The sequence below is a fragment of the Maniola jurtina genome, chromosome 6 (genome assembly GCF_905333055.1).
Source record: "Maniola jurtina chromosome 6, ilManJurt1.1, whole genome shotgun sequence".
Lineage (NCBI taxonomy): Eukaryota > Metazoa > Arthropoda > Insecta > Lepidoptera > Nymphalidae > Maniola > Maniola jurtina.
In genome coordinates, this window is record NC_060034.1 from 8,462,223 (window position 1) to 8,477,902 (window position 15,680).

At 35.8% G+C, this 15,680-nt stretch overlaps 1 protein-coding gene across 1 annotated transcript; it reads right to left on the reverse strand.

Annotated features, from left to right (window-relative positions):
• Positions 1-756: 756 nt before the first annotated feature.
• Positions 757-12,443, reverse strand: LOC123866161. Its single transcript, XM_045907545.1, has 4 exons — positions 8,078-12,443; positions 6,568-6,688; positions 5,303-5,440; positions 757-4,997 (listed from the first exon to the last, which is right to left on the reverse strand). The coding sequence occupies exons 1-4, from the start codon at positions 12,430-12,432 to the stop codon at positions 4,812-4,814; spliced, it is 4,800 nt and encodes a 1,599-aa protein (XP_045763501.1). The 5' UTR covers positions 12,433-12,443; the 3' UTR covers positions 757-4,811.
• Between the last annotated feature and the right edge of the window lie 3,237 nt (positions 12,444-15,680).

Here is a 15,680-nt window from a genome sequence, read left to right on the forward strand (position 1 = left end):
GACCCATCTCTCAACCCAGATGCTGTAAAGGAATTGCATTTCCACGATTTAGCGTGGTGATCCCACGGGATTTTTAAAGAGTCAACCATTTTAAATGTTTGTACGGGTAGATACATAGATCTAACTTGCATCCGGAGCCGGGTGCTACGGATAGGCTACTTTTGTCCTGGAAAATCAAAAGTTTCCACGGGATATTTAATAGGTAAAACCCTTTGTGTACGGAACCCTAAAGACCACGCGGGCGAAGCCGCGGGCACTAGTAAGGAATAAGGATGCCCTCAACGAGACGACGTAACAACAATAAAACTAGTTATTTTTTAAACTATAAAAATATACTTGTATATACATAATGTGTGGTTAAAGTTACATAGAAGGTACCTGAGCATCTACATACTTTTAAATTATTAGGATTTAACAACCTGCACAGACAGTGCGACAGCAGGACTTCCCACTGCGCGTGAACGCCTTCATCCCTCGTACTTTCTTGCATTATAACTTCCAGGTATTTTAGGAGTCGTCACGATGTGTTGTTTCCGTCCCGGGCGGTTACAATTAAAAAAATACAAATAAAATAAGTACAAATAAAGAGACTTGAAACGAACATAAAGCATAGAAATAAAATAATACTTCTACATGGTACGCAACGCAGTGTTTTTGAAGCAACTTGATTATAACCGGTTTGGCGCTGATAGCATAGAGATATTATCATTCATCCAAGGCTGGATAGGAAAGTCATTCCGAACCAGTGGAAGATGCTTTTGACGATTCAAAAGAACTTGTAAAAGTCTAATTGAATAAAAATATTTTGAATTTTGTTTTTTTTTTTGCTGATAGCAACAGTAAGCATCGTAAGCGTCATGTGAGCGTTCTCAGAACTAAGTAAAAATTTGTGATTGACAGAATATATCTGTCAACACAGGAGCAACTGACGTATCAATTTTATTAATTTCCGGAATGCTCGGATTCGAATCGGCACAAACTGTCATTTTGTATTGCACGCCCTAGCGTACTATGTAATGGTATTATTACACTATATCTATAATATACCTAAGTCGCCAAATCTACATTCTGTACTTACTACCTACTAAAACGTCTTTATTTTCACAAAGCCCATTAGGTAAGTAGGTACCTAATATTAAAACTAATCTGCCTTGATCAAACAAAACTGCACTTATCACAGATTAATGTCCTGCCGGTAACAAAATGAAATAACAACTTCACAGGACAGCACTATAGTTCGCGACATGGCAATTTTCTAGTGAGGTGAAGTCACATACCGGGTAATCGATATCGGTAATTTTTTGGACGCAAAAAAAAAGAGTAAAATTATTAAGTACCAACTCTTTTTCAAATGAACTTATCTTGATTTGGATTTGGTTAAATTTTTCAGTTTTTCAATGTTAGCGGCCATTTTTATAATAACTCATTTCCGTTGACCGGTTTTGGTAGACTTTTCTTGTTCATGAGTAGGACCTACGTAGGTGTTACCGAAAACCATTCACAGACCTTGTTGTAAATGGTCCTAGGTTATGTGACTTTATTCACTAAATTGACACGTCTAATACCTCCTATTGATATCGTATCCCTGCAATTTTTTAATGGTTGACGGACAAATATTATAATCAATAATCATATCTTAAAAAGAAGTAACACTATATTCGTTTTTATTTTTATTTTTCACTTAACCTAATTAGTATCCGCTATCAGTTGTTGAACACGTTGAGAATTACATTATATAAAAAAAGAATTAAATGCCTTCTTTGTGGGTTCAAACAATTCGCATGTTGTTTTATTGATATTTGACTAGGGCGTAAATTATAGGCCGCGAAAACCTACTTAAATACGCGCCAAACTTGCAGACACTGACTGACTTGTGTTGCATCGCAAGTAGGTAAGTATAGTGCATTCAAAACAAGTACTTACACTCTGTTCATCGAAACGAGCTAACAGGGACCTGGAAAGTAAGAAACCGCACGGCATTGGTCGCAGATATGAGATAACGCACACAGGGCACGTTTACGTTGCGACCAAAATGTCTTTATTTTTTTCTCTCTCTCGTCTGGCTTTACAAAGATTAGCCAATGTCAAGTTTGAAGTTATTTGTAACAAGTTAGATAAACTATACAAGTATGGACCCCCTCTGTGTCGGCGCTCGCCGACATACGCACGGCATGGCACGGCAAAAGCGAGGAACTGGGTTTTGACCATGGATGAATATATCTCTATGGTTTTGACTCTGAATCGACATTTGTCAAATATTGGGCTAGGAGTGATGTGAAATCAAAGTAAAATAGTTCTCCATAGCCTACCGAGCGTCAAATTTAGGTAACATTTGACGCCTACCAGTGGCGCTGAAGTCTCGACGTTTTGTTACAAGTTTCCTAACTATAGTGAACTGTGCTCATGCAGTATCGTGTCGTTTAGTGCTCCTTACTTTGGTTTGTTTTGATTTTACGTTGACTTGACTGGCTTGCTCACTGGATTCTTTTCTAAATTTCAATATTTTATTTATACATAGGTGTAAAATAATTCATTAACAGTTAAAAGATCTAATTATTATTTTATCTCGAGACCCTACGGTCACACGGGCAAAAGCTAGCAATCTTCAAGGTGTTTTGTACTGAGCAATATAAACGTACCCTTATATTTTTAGGGATAGTCACGCCCACTGACCAGTCACGATCATAGTGCGTCCTTTCCACTTCTGTACAATTGTGCAAGAGAGAGCGCCTATGTCAGCTCGACTACCTGAACATAGTCCAATTTGACGCGTATCACTGGGCATTACACAAAAACGGATCTCAACTCGTGTATATTCCTTTCCTATCCTTTGTCTATGACCTGCGCAAACCATTACGTTGCAATTTCATATTGGACTAGGTACATATTTGTTTTGCGCACACTATACATACCTACCTATAGTACGCTACAGGTCGAGATAGCAATCGAGGTGGGGACGCCCTGCATATCTTGCACAGTCCCTGCGGTAACCCGGCATAGGATAGCCCCCCCCCACACACACCAGGACTGCCATCTCGACCTGTCGGGTACTATACCTATCCCATATGATGCTTCTGAACACTGGCTTGAATCGGTGTCACCGGTTGCCTTCCGCCTATAACAGGCCGTATTTTTTATAGACTTTGCTTTTTGCCGAAAACATGTAAGTAGTACCTACTACCTACCCGGTCCTATTCTATAAGTAGTGTAAGGTAAGTAGTAAAATATTCACTAATATTAGAATTAAAAATTAACAGTCTTTATTAGGAGCTAAAGTAACTTAAGAGAACTACTTAACCTAAACCATATAAACATCGCTAGGTATGATAAAGTTAAAAAAACCGTTTGTACATCTTATCTCGTAAGTATGTAAAGAGACAACCCATAGCTGTGGTTAGAGTCAAATCGTAACATAGCAATTAATTACTTATTGGCATGTTTCTGCTTATGTTGTTATACTGCCATGCTTGTTAAAATATCCATGAAAGTATACCTACCTAATGTAAAGCAATTATACAAAGTTACGATTTGATTCCAACGAGTGTAATTGGTCTCAACTAAAATGTGAAAGTAAAATATATGCACATATTTAAAATCTTATATACCTAGTCTAGTCATATCTATAAACTTGTAACAAAAAGTAGTATACAGCGAAATATTGCGATAGCAATCGGGGTATGAGGCGGGGAGACGCCCCGCACACCCGCATGCCACCCGCGCTCAGTCGCAGCGGGTTAGCGCGGGGGCTGTGCGGGTGTGCGGGCATCCCCATCCCGGTTGCCATCTCAACCTGTCGCGCATTACATGTGTCGTGTCGTGTGTTTGAGTAAAATTATTAGTTTGTATGTCGTGTGTTTGAGTAAAATTATTAGTTTTTAAAACTCAAATTAATTCACAGAATATATGCTGCTGATCTAAATAATAAATAACGTAGGTACATCTCCATAAAACCTCATTATACATAGATAAGTATATCGTTGCTGCGCATGCGAAATCCGCTATATATTTTTTAGGATTTACGTTTTCTTAATGTAATTTTGTTTGGTTTTAAAGGCGTGTGTACATGTAGAAACCCGTTCTTTAGCATTCTCATTCATTCTAAGAGATAATCTTTTTAGTTATGCGATTTTGATCTAAAAGTAGACCATATTTAAAAAAAAAAATAGTTTAAAAGAGTCTCCTGAAAACTTATGATTTTCCACATAGCGGAATTTTCATGCTCAGCGACGATATTAGGTACAACAAGAAATTCTCGAGATCTTTTTTACGAAATATGTATAGATGAATAATTTTATTAATGACGTATTCTAGGGAAATTGAATATAAACCCCCAATTTTGTAATTTAAATTTTGTTTGTGTAAGCACTTGCCACACTGCAACTTAGTGACGAATAAACAGGTTATCTTTTTTAGAAGCCATTTTTGGACCTTAAACCTTTAACAGACATCTAAAACATACACTTGACAACATAGCACTGCCCGAGAAGCAGTAGGGAGATCCATAATAAAAAAATAAAGTTTGTTCCTCTACTTTTCTTAAATATGGCTATTTAGTGTGGCCAGCCGATTCAATGACCAATGATGAATGTTTAAAACTCAAAATTCAAGTCCACAGACCTTTTTTGACAAGTCTAGTTTGCCATAATAGGTAACATAGATACCAGTCACTATGAAGTGAGCAGTCTGTAGATAAAGAATATGACAAGAACTAACTTCCAAATTAACACGCAACACGCAAATTAAGACGCAATTCCTCTTTTCCCACCAACAGCAATTGAGCGACGCAACTACTTAGCCTTCCAGACCCACCCCTACTCTTCAGTGTTAAATATAATGCAGTTCAATTGCTCAGCCAATTCTTTACGCAGCTCTTCAGATGTTTCTGAAAAAGACTCCAGTATTTGTCCTCTTTTGGATATAGTTTCATCCCAAAGAAAAGAACTTTCCTCTTCCAGGGTTTTGCTGGTTTCTTCAAGATCGTTCATAATTCTCGTCTTCTGGAATAAAAACATACAATTTTTTTTTATTTATTTAAATTTTTACTTTTTATTTAAATTGTAACCACATTATTGCTGCTCGATCAAATCACGCAATTTAATCGAGCAACGGATCCACGCGAATTGAGAGCATGAAGAGTTTTATTCCGGAAAATCAAAGAGTTCCCACGGGATTTTTAAAAAGCCTAAATCCACAGTGAACCTGATTAATGTAGCGAATATTGATCAAGTTCGCTGTGACATATTATATTATTTAGCATTACGTGTTATACTAAGATACTAGAGTAGGTGTATTAGCTACTAACTTGTTTAAGTGATTCTTTCTCCAGACTTTCTTTATCTTCTTCCAAGAACTCGCTGCATTGTGTAGACTCCACGTTCTTTAAAGAATCTAATGATGGTATTACGTCATACTTATGTCTTAAACCTTTCTTAGTTAAAATCTGTAAAATACATTTAAAATAATTTTATTATCGCGTTTACAGATTCAGAGCAAGCTTGATTGATTGGAATCGGGATAGATATAATATGTATATTGCCTACCCACGTGGTCCCATAACGACCTGGCCTGATGGCTAGTTATGTGAGACTGGCAGTGAAATATTAAGTTGCATCATACTAAATGTCTTCTCTGTCATTAGTAAATAAGCACGCATCAAAGTAAAACCATAAGTTGTAGCAAAAACTTGGTAAAAGAAAAACGTGTAGGAGCAACTTTTCCAAAGGTCTTGTTCCAGCAGTAACGTATTGCCGGTTCGTGAGTGTGGCTTTATTAATGTCGATTATCCCCTGTATAGTCTGGACAGTGCCCCGTACGATTTATTATTATCTATTATTAGGTGCACGTTAATTTTTACACTAACTAAGAATAAACCAAAACTTGTAGTCGTATAAAAATATTATTATAAAAATATTATTAAAAAAAAGCGATGCTACTAACTTCTAACTTTGCGAATCGAAACCTAGTCCTAAACTCTTAATCGTCCTTTTCAGCAAAGTCTACTCGAATTCTACTTAAACGACATGACGTTGGCGCGGCCGCGATGTGTTCAAAAAAATCATCAAACACATCTAAATAATTTCCGAATCGGTCCAGCCGGGCGATTCAGAACACTCGATTCGGTAAGTTACCGTTCGATAAGACGTACTTTCCATTGAAAAATACATCTTATCGAACGATTACTTACCGAATCGAGTGTTCTGAATCGCCCGGCGGGTCTTTGAGTAATCGAGGAACATACATAAAAAAAAGATTCCGACGAATTGAGTACCTCCTCCTTTTTTTGAAGTCGGTTAAAAACTCAAAAGATCCATATTCAAAAATCACTGTAAATATTCCTCCAAGAAAATTCATAAAATACCTACTGCAGCTCTATTCCATTTTATTTTGAATAAAAGGCGTGCTATCAGACAAATAATTTTTTTTTATCAGTCAGTTATCTGCTAGATTGACTTAACAAATACTTGTGAAACAGTAAGAACGCTATTTGTCAGATAAGTTGTGGATAGGTTATCAGACAGATCTTATCAGCAAGTGGTGAAACAGGCCCTAAGACTACTTTTTACTTACATAATCGGGATTCAAGAATTTTGCATCGAGCTTTTCTCTTGTTTTAATGTCAGCTTCCGATTCTAGGACTTGCCATTCTAAATCTATATGCTTTGGCAAATACACTTTTCTTGCAAATATTCTGAAAAGAAAAAAAAATTAAAACAAAACCGCCAAATGCGAGACAGACACGTGCACAGAGGATTCTGTACTAAAGTTGTCCTTCAATCACGCCGCAGCGGAGCAACGAATCGACGTAATTTTTACAAGGAAACTACAGTTCAAGACCTGGAGACTGATATAGGCTTTGTTTTATCCTGAAAAGTAAAGTCCTAAATCCATGCGGACTAAGGCGTGGGCATCAGTTAATACTACTATTATAATATGTGTGTTACTGTTTACGGCAAATCTGCTATCCCAATTTTGATGTTTTATAGTTAAATTGCATCCCAAGGTCTGACATAGACTAGTTTTTATCCCGGAAGAGTTCCCACGAAAATTTTAAAACCTTAATTTATAGACTAACGCTTGGCTGCAATCAGACCTGCTGGCAAGTGATGATGCATCGTAAGATGAAGGGCACTTGCTTATAATATAATATGCCTATTCACTTCTGACTTGAAGGTACCTATATTAAAAGTGGAGGGGAAAACTGATGCCCGAAGCAGATACCATATCTTAGCGGTCCAAATTAGAAACGAGGATGCAAATCGCTTCGTACATACATATGTCAGTGAAATTTCGGCTTCGTACGTATCTAAAATTACTAAGCAATATATTAAGAGGATCGTCTAGTTATAAATTTTCATACAAAAAGTGATAACGTTTTTCTAACCGTAAATATAGTCTAATTTTCATAATTTTTAGAAATGTTGTACATAATAATATAATGAAGAACTATGCTCGTACGTTTTAATTTTCAAGAAATATGTTATAATTTATTAGCCTCTAAATATCCATATTTTTGACCTAAAATCTGTCTTGAGTATTTTTTTAGGGTTCCTTACCTCAAAAGGAAAAACGGAACCCTCATAGGATCACTTTGTTGTAGGATGTCTGTCTGTCAAGAAACCTATAGGGTACTTCCCGTTGACTTAGAATCATGTTTGGCAGGTAGGTAGGTCTTATAGCATAAGTACAGGAATAAATCAGAAAACCCCGAATTTGTGGTTACATCATTTTTTTAAATGATTTTCATTCATTCATGATGAATTTTCAAAGATAACTATACCAAGTGGGGAATCATATGAAAGGGTTTTAGCTGTACAGTGTACATTCTAAAATAGATTTTTATTTATTTTCATGTATAATAGTTTTTGATTTATCGTGCAAAATGATGGAGAAAATACTCGAGGACGGAACCCTCAGTGCGCGAGTCTGACTCGCACTTGGCCGGCTTTTTTTTTAATGTACTTTACTAAACTAAAATACTAATAAATAAAACGTACAAGCCTAAAAGCCTACCCTAAAGCCTTTGGAAAAATTTACAACTTGTCTATCCTCTTAATTCTTATTTAAAAAGAATACTCACTGGCTAATTTTTTTCAATGCTTCACTTTCAGGATAAAATGAACTAGATTTAAAACCCGGAAATTCGAAACTTAAGTCTCCAGAGTTCTTTTTTCCTGCTATCCAACCAAGGTTTTCAACATTTTTGCAGACTATCCAAACATTTTTAAAGGAGTCTCCCTTTGAACAGTCGCTAGGAGTTGAGTCATTTTCATCATCAGAAATCACAAATATTTCATCACTCGGTGCAGAACGGACTACAGTTGTTGCCAAAAAATTTTCAATATCTAGTGAGAGTTCATCTTTGATCTCTAAAATGATAGATTCATTTTGCTGGCTAGTGTGTGGCTGTTCATAAATAATGTCTTTTTCAAACAATCTTTTATTTATTTCTTCCGGTTTTAATATAAACATACCACTTTCTGATCTTCTGGTTTGTACTTTAGGAATATTAATATCACTGCGTTCTTTGATTTGCGGAGCAATTTCTGCGATTGGTTTCGTATATACAGCAGCTTTGCTTGTTTGTTTAGAGTTTTGTTTTGTTGAGATGCCTAGCTTTATTCTAGGTGACGCATACGTCTTCAAGGAGCCTTGTATACTTCCAACATTTCGATTGATCAGTAAAGATTTATTACTTAAATTCTTTTCAGGAGATTTAATCGGTTTTAAGCACCCATTTGGTGTAAGATGATAAAATCCATTGGTCTTTCGTATTTTTATAGGTTTAACCTGTTTTACTGTAGTTGCTTTAGTGTTTTTCAGCTGAGGGACGACATTTCGAACATTAGATGTTATTTCGTTAGTATTATAAAATGTAGAATCGCTATCTAATGTCACCATTTTGTCATTGCTTAAGCAACTAGGTGATATAAACAGTAATGGGTTATCAATGACTTTCAAATCATCAACTTTATTAGTTGTTATCCAGGTACCCCTAGTACGTAATCGAGGAATAAGTGTCTCTATGGTCTGAGTTTTTTTAATAGCTTCTATACCTAAGTTTTCATCTTTTTCATAAGGTCCTATAAAAACGCAACAATCTTCAGTATTTGGTATGGCATATATACCAAATTGTGGATCCTTATGGTCAGTGGAACACTTGTGTGATGAAAGTCTTACAGTTTTACCGGAAGCTCTTGCCACATTTATAGCTTGAACAACACTCTCATATTTGACGAAGAATCCTCTCTTAAAGAACTGAATTTCACTAAAATCATTTTCTACTTTCATGACAAACCATTTAGATTCACTGCCACTACAATTTTGTTCAAGTACTTCATTACAAGAGATGTCTAATGTGCTATTATCAATATGGATCGGCGAATTTTCATGTGTAACGTCATCAATAATGATCGGCAAATTTTCATATGTACCGTCATCAATAATAACTGGCAAATTTTCCAGATTGTAAGAGCTATAAGATGTATTCGATTGTGAACTTTGTTCTTCTGGTATTATTAACTGATCAGTTTGATTTTCTTCTTGCAGTGACATTCGACTTTCTTCTTGCAGTGACACTCGATTTTCTTCTTGCAATGACACTCGATTTTCTTCTTGCAATGACACTCGATTTTCTTCTTGCAGTGACACTTGATTTTCTTCTTGAAGTGAAAATCTATTTTCTTCTGGCCGTGAAATTTGAGTTTCATTTACTTTTGTCACAGAACCTATTACCTCCCAGCAATGTGCTAATCCACATAAAATACAGAAATTTTCTTTAGAATCTGTTGCATTTGTTAATAAATTTTTGACAGTTACAGGGTATTTATCTATATCGGATAAACTTATGTCACTTATATTAGTACAATTATCAAAACATGGTTCGTTTATATCTACGGTCATAAATATTCGGAAAGGTCTTTGTTTGGAAATAAGAAAATAATTTTTCCGTTCTCTGTACCTACTTAAAATAAACTCCCAAGAATATAAACATAGTCGTCCGGACGTCGGTGGATCTAAAGAAACTTTAACAATTCCTAGCTCCACACATTGTTTATACTGTTTATAACTCGTTTCAAGCCAAGCTACTAGTTTTGTTTTAGCAGGCAAACGTTTAGCTCGCTCTGTCACATTATGACTTTGTTCTATTACGCTACTTAACAATTCGTTTAATGTTGAAGCAGCATCTTTTTCAGTATTTGATGAGGTTGTTGTTGTATCACTTGTCCCTTTCAGGACAGGCAAAGATTCTTTTGTATTTGATAGTTGATTCTTACCTTCATCGTTATTCGTACAACTTTTAGTTCTTTTGTTGCTATCGAAATCTTCATCATAATTGATTAAACTTAACATTCTTTTACGCAATTTCTCATCGTTCTTTTCCATTTCCGATATCTTTCTATTGGTATTGTTATAATATGCGTTATTATATTTTCTGCCACCATAAGGTTCAACTCTAGCGCACTTTGAGTATAAGCTATTGTCATAGAAATCATCATTTTCCTTTGAAACACAGTCTTCTTTATTGTAACTATCGCATCGCAAGTTTTGTCGGGCTCGGCGTAATCTGCTAGATTTAATTACTTCACTTGTTAGTTCCTTGTATTCATTTGCTTCGTCACTTATTTCAATTATATCACTAGTGATACTAGTATCGGTAACAGTTATAATTGATTTTGTATTTATATTCTCATTTTCGACTGTTTTAATTTCATCCAAATCAGTTTCTGTGAATTTTCCTTTGCAAAAGCATTTATATAAATTATGTACCATGCACCAGGGCTCCACATTTTTACAATCCAAGTTCGGACAAATTATAGACAATATTTGAGGCATGTTGCGCTCAGTTTTTAAATGCATATCACTATAAAAATCCGCATACTTTTTGGATGCTTTCCAATTTCTTTTATCTGATTTCAATAAAATACTTTTTTCATCTGTTACTATTACTGTTTGGTGAAATTTATGTTCCTCTTTGGCTAATGTTTGGCCTAATGTTTTATCCAAGTTGATTAAATCAGGAATAATATCGGAGCATTCATTGGTATCAAATGAATTCATATATTTGTATTTAGAAAAATCACATTTACACTCGAACATACATTCCATCCGCCCGCAGTGCCTTTTTAAATTATAAGAACAATTTAAAGAATCACAAATACATCCCATAGTGCAGTAATCATTTTGACAAGTATTTTTACTAGGTTCTGAGGTCTCGGAAATCGTTATAACTGTTACATCAAGTCGACGCAACTCCCCATTTCTTTTGTTTTTATGACTTGAGTGAGTAGTTGTGTTCAAGGTGTTGTCAGTCATTATTACTCTAGGTTCATCTTCTCCTGTGTACATCTCATCTTGTTTTAAACTTATTTCTACGGCATTAAGAACGTTCTCCATAACCTTACCAACTTCAAAGTTTATTATCGAATCTTCTTCTTTTATAGCGCTAGTTTTTAAGTTTTCATTAAGATTTCGCTGATTTACAATATCCCCAGAATGACGCATTAGGATTCTATTTTGAAAACATTTGTAGTTTAAATCAAAGGTTACACAAGAATCTCCACTGATTGTATCTTGATGTGGAATACCATTTTCATTTTTCCCTATGACCGATACAGCAAACTCAGCCCATTTTTGTGTTATTGAACCATCGTTTTGAAAAAATGATTTATTAATAAACGTATCGATTACAGGTGCTATTGGTTTGCCATAGGAAGTTTGAACTTCTAAACCAGTCTTTGGTAAACTAACTAATTCCAGTTCACCGCACTGATATTTCTGATACGAAGCGTCTAAATATTTTTTCTTCGTTAATGGACCTGGCTTGAATTTAATATTTAGTGAATGATGCAACATTTGTCTTCTTTTGTTTAAAGTAGCAGTTTTTGCTACAGATTTTTTCTGATTTTTCTGAAACTGTTCAGCGTGATTGCAAATAAACTTATGTTGACCTCCTTTGCTGCCATTTACTTGAATACATTTCCCTTTCCAAAGAATATATTGAGAAGCATATTTATGTTCCTCTGGGTTTATATTCATCAACATTTGCCAAGCGGATTTTGATATGGGTGACTCATTTTTTAACATGTTAGTAGCAAGTTCTTTTGTTTTTTCATCTCTAGAGAATCCATATCTTATCTTACGCAACAAAATATTTCGTTGTTTTTCTAATTCAGCTGGCAAATAACAATAAATGTCCCTTTCAAAAGCATTTCGAATATTTCTGACTGTTTTGACCTTCCGGCCAGTTTTCTTCTTTGGTACATAAATTTTATCGCTTTTAGGTACGTAATCACAATGATCATTTGTTGTATTTTTTATACTTTTTTGCAAAGGTTGAACAGGAACAATATTAAGTATATCATATAAATTGTTCTTTGATTCATTACTAGATCGTATAATGTTTGATGAAAAAATTTTACTTTCAAACTCCATGATTAAAAAAGGAATGTCTGAAAAAGAACGGATATTTTGTTAATAAATAATACCTAATACACGCATAATGTGGTTCAAGTCATATTTATAAAAAAAACTGGAAAAGTGCAAGTCGGACTCGCATGCGAAGGGTTCCGTACCATCGTACAAAATATACCTACCTAACACCTTTATGTAGAGCTCTGCAAGATGATAGCGGTCTGCGCTTTCTATATGTGATTTAGTGAAGTAATTTTTTTGTGAACACATTTTTTTTTTGTTTTTTTGTGTGATAATATAACCTCAAATTCACGGTTTTAGGATTTATTTCTTTACTTGTGCTATAAGACCTACTTACTTGCCTTTCATGATTCTAGGTCAATGGGAAGTACCCTATGGGGTTTCTTGACAGACACGACAGACGGACAGACAGACAGACAATAAAGTGATCCTAAAAGGGTATTTAGGGTTATATAGGGTATTTTGCCTTTTGAGGTACGGAACCTTAAAAATAACTTGTATTTATATTGCGAGGAATCACGTATGTGCTGGTTCGCTCACCGTATTTATTTTTTGAGGATATGGTTACTGGTTTTCTTTGAGTTACTTTGCGTGTCCATATTTTGTTTATAACTTTATTTGTTCGACACATATTAAAAACAGTTCTTCATTCAGAAAAGTTAGTTTTTGTAGGTTTATTTCTCTTACTACTTAAATACTGTTTGTGTGTAAATTTACACAGCCAGAACTACACATTATCTTAATTAACTAGAGCGAATAGTAATTAGTCTTATAAGTCATACCTAATATTATTACCTAGTTATAATAATTTTAATTATAACTTCATCCTAGTTACTTATGTGAATGTATGAATATTTCAGAATTTGCAATACTTACTACAGTAATTTAGGAGTTAGACGGCCGGTGGACATTCTCTAGTAAACAGTGTTTTTCTCCAAAAAGTAGTTATCTAAAAACCCGATTTTCGCTTTTCTTATTCAGGAGGTAGCCTGGAAAAAAAATTTTTCAATAAGTCTTTAAATATGGTAAGTATATATTATGTACCTAAATCTGCATAGTGCTCAATATAAATTTTTTAACTGTTTTTTTTAAATGACTTTTACACACAGCAAGACAAACAAACAGAAAGACAAACTTATTGCACGAAACTACTTAGGGTTCATATTTATATTGTAGACTAGCTGATGCCCGCAGCTTCGCCCGCGTGGATTGGTCAGATCCCCTGCAGCATCAGGATTGAGGAGTTGGACTCCAAATTTTTTATGAAACAATGTCGCAAAGTTCCTCTATCGATTAAAAAAGAAATGACGCAAATCGGTTCAGAAATCTCGGAGATTTCGGTGTACATAACTAGGTAGAAAAACACAACTCCCTTTTTGAAAGTCGGTTAAAAAAGTAGCCTATGTTACTCCCTGGTTAATTTTCTACTTGTCTGTGAAAATCCCGTCAAAATCGGTTCAGCCGTTCCGAAGATTACCCTTTTCAAGCAGACAGACAGACAGACAGACAGACAGACAGACAGACAGACAGACAGACAGACAGACAGACAGACAAAAATTTTAAAAACGTGTGATTCGGTGTTGGTATCGTTCAAATAACCCTATGAGCTTAATATGAGGTAGTTATTTCGAAATTACAGACAGACACTCCAATTTTATTTATTAGTATAGAAGATAGATAACGGGTATTAATTTGCTGACTTTACATTATATGTACGGCCGGATGGTAGTTTTGGTCACTCAGTTTACCGAAAGCAGACACACACATGGACGAGTATTTGCACGGCTCGTGGCATCACCACCCACGCCACCTAGCGTCGGTTGCCACCACTCTCATCAACCGCGCTCATGACCTGTGTGATGACGTTCACGTTTAGGGTGAGCTAGAACATGTACATAGGCTGCGCTAAAAGTATCGGGAAAGGAATATTTCCACTGTCCCTGTCATATTAAAATCTTTTTAATTGAAAACTCCTTGGTTTTAAAAATCGAATACCATTTATTTAATTAAAAAAAAGATTCTCGGTCTTTTCACAATGTCTTGTCAAACTTGTTTAGTCGTTGAGAAAATGGAATGGACTCGAGAAAATTCTAGAGCGATGATTTATTATGACTTTCGAAGTGGTTTAACACAAAAATAGTGTGTTGACCGGATTATTTCTGCATTTGGTGATGAAGCCCCATCCAAAACCACAATTTATCGCTGGTTTGCTGAATTTCAACGTGGACGTGTCAAGCTCAGTGATGATCCCCGTCAACGTCGTCCAAAAACTGCAGTCACCCAAGAAAACGTTGATGCTGTGCGTAAGCTGATTGAGGAAGATCGACATGTGACATACCGCGAAATTCAGGCAACTTTAGACATTGGCATGAGTCAAATACAAATATTCTTGCATGAACAATTAGGTGTAAAAAAGTTGTTTTCCCGATGGATACCGCATTTGCTCTGTGAAGAGCAAAAAGCGGCTCGCGTTACTTGGTGCGTCAGAACTCTCGAAAGATTCCACGCAGGATCCTCAAATGCTGTATACAACATCGTATCAGGTGACGAATCCTGGATATACGCGTACGAACCCGAAACAAAAAACCAGTCACGAGTTTGGGTGTTCGAAAATGAGTTAAAGCCAACAAAAAGTGTTCGTTCACGAAGTGTTGCAAAAAAAATGGCGGCCACGTTTGTCTCCAAAACCGGCCATGTTGCGATTATTCCTCTTGAGGGACAAAGAACGGTTAATGCAGAATGGTATGCTAGCATTTGTTTGCCACAGGTCGTTTCTGAACTCCGTAAAGAGAACTGCAACCGCCGCATCATCCTCCATCACGACAATGCGAGTTCTCACACCGCGCACAGAACAAAAGAGTTTTTAGAGCAAGAAAACATAGAATTATTAGACCATCCGCCGTACAGCCCCGACCTAAGCCCTAATGATTTCTGTACTATCCCTAAAATAAAGAATACATTGCGTGGTCAGAGATTTTCATCACCTGAAGAAGCTGTGGACGCCTACAAAACGGCCATTTTGAAGACCCCAACTTCCGAATGGAATGGTTCCATCGTATGGAAAAATGTGTCAAATTTCGCGGAGAACACTTCGAAAAGCAATAAATACATTTTTAAATAGTAATGTTGTGTCACTTTCTTGATTCCCGAAATTTTCAGTGCCGCCCTCGTACGCAAGGTGTAAGACACAATGGTCACTAATTACCACTATAAAGAACACGCCTGAAAGCTGGAAGCTTTTGGAAGCG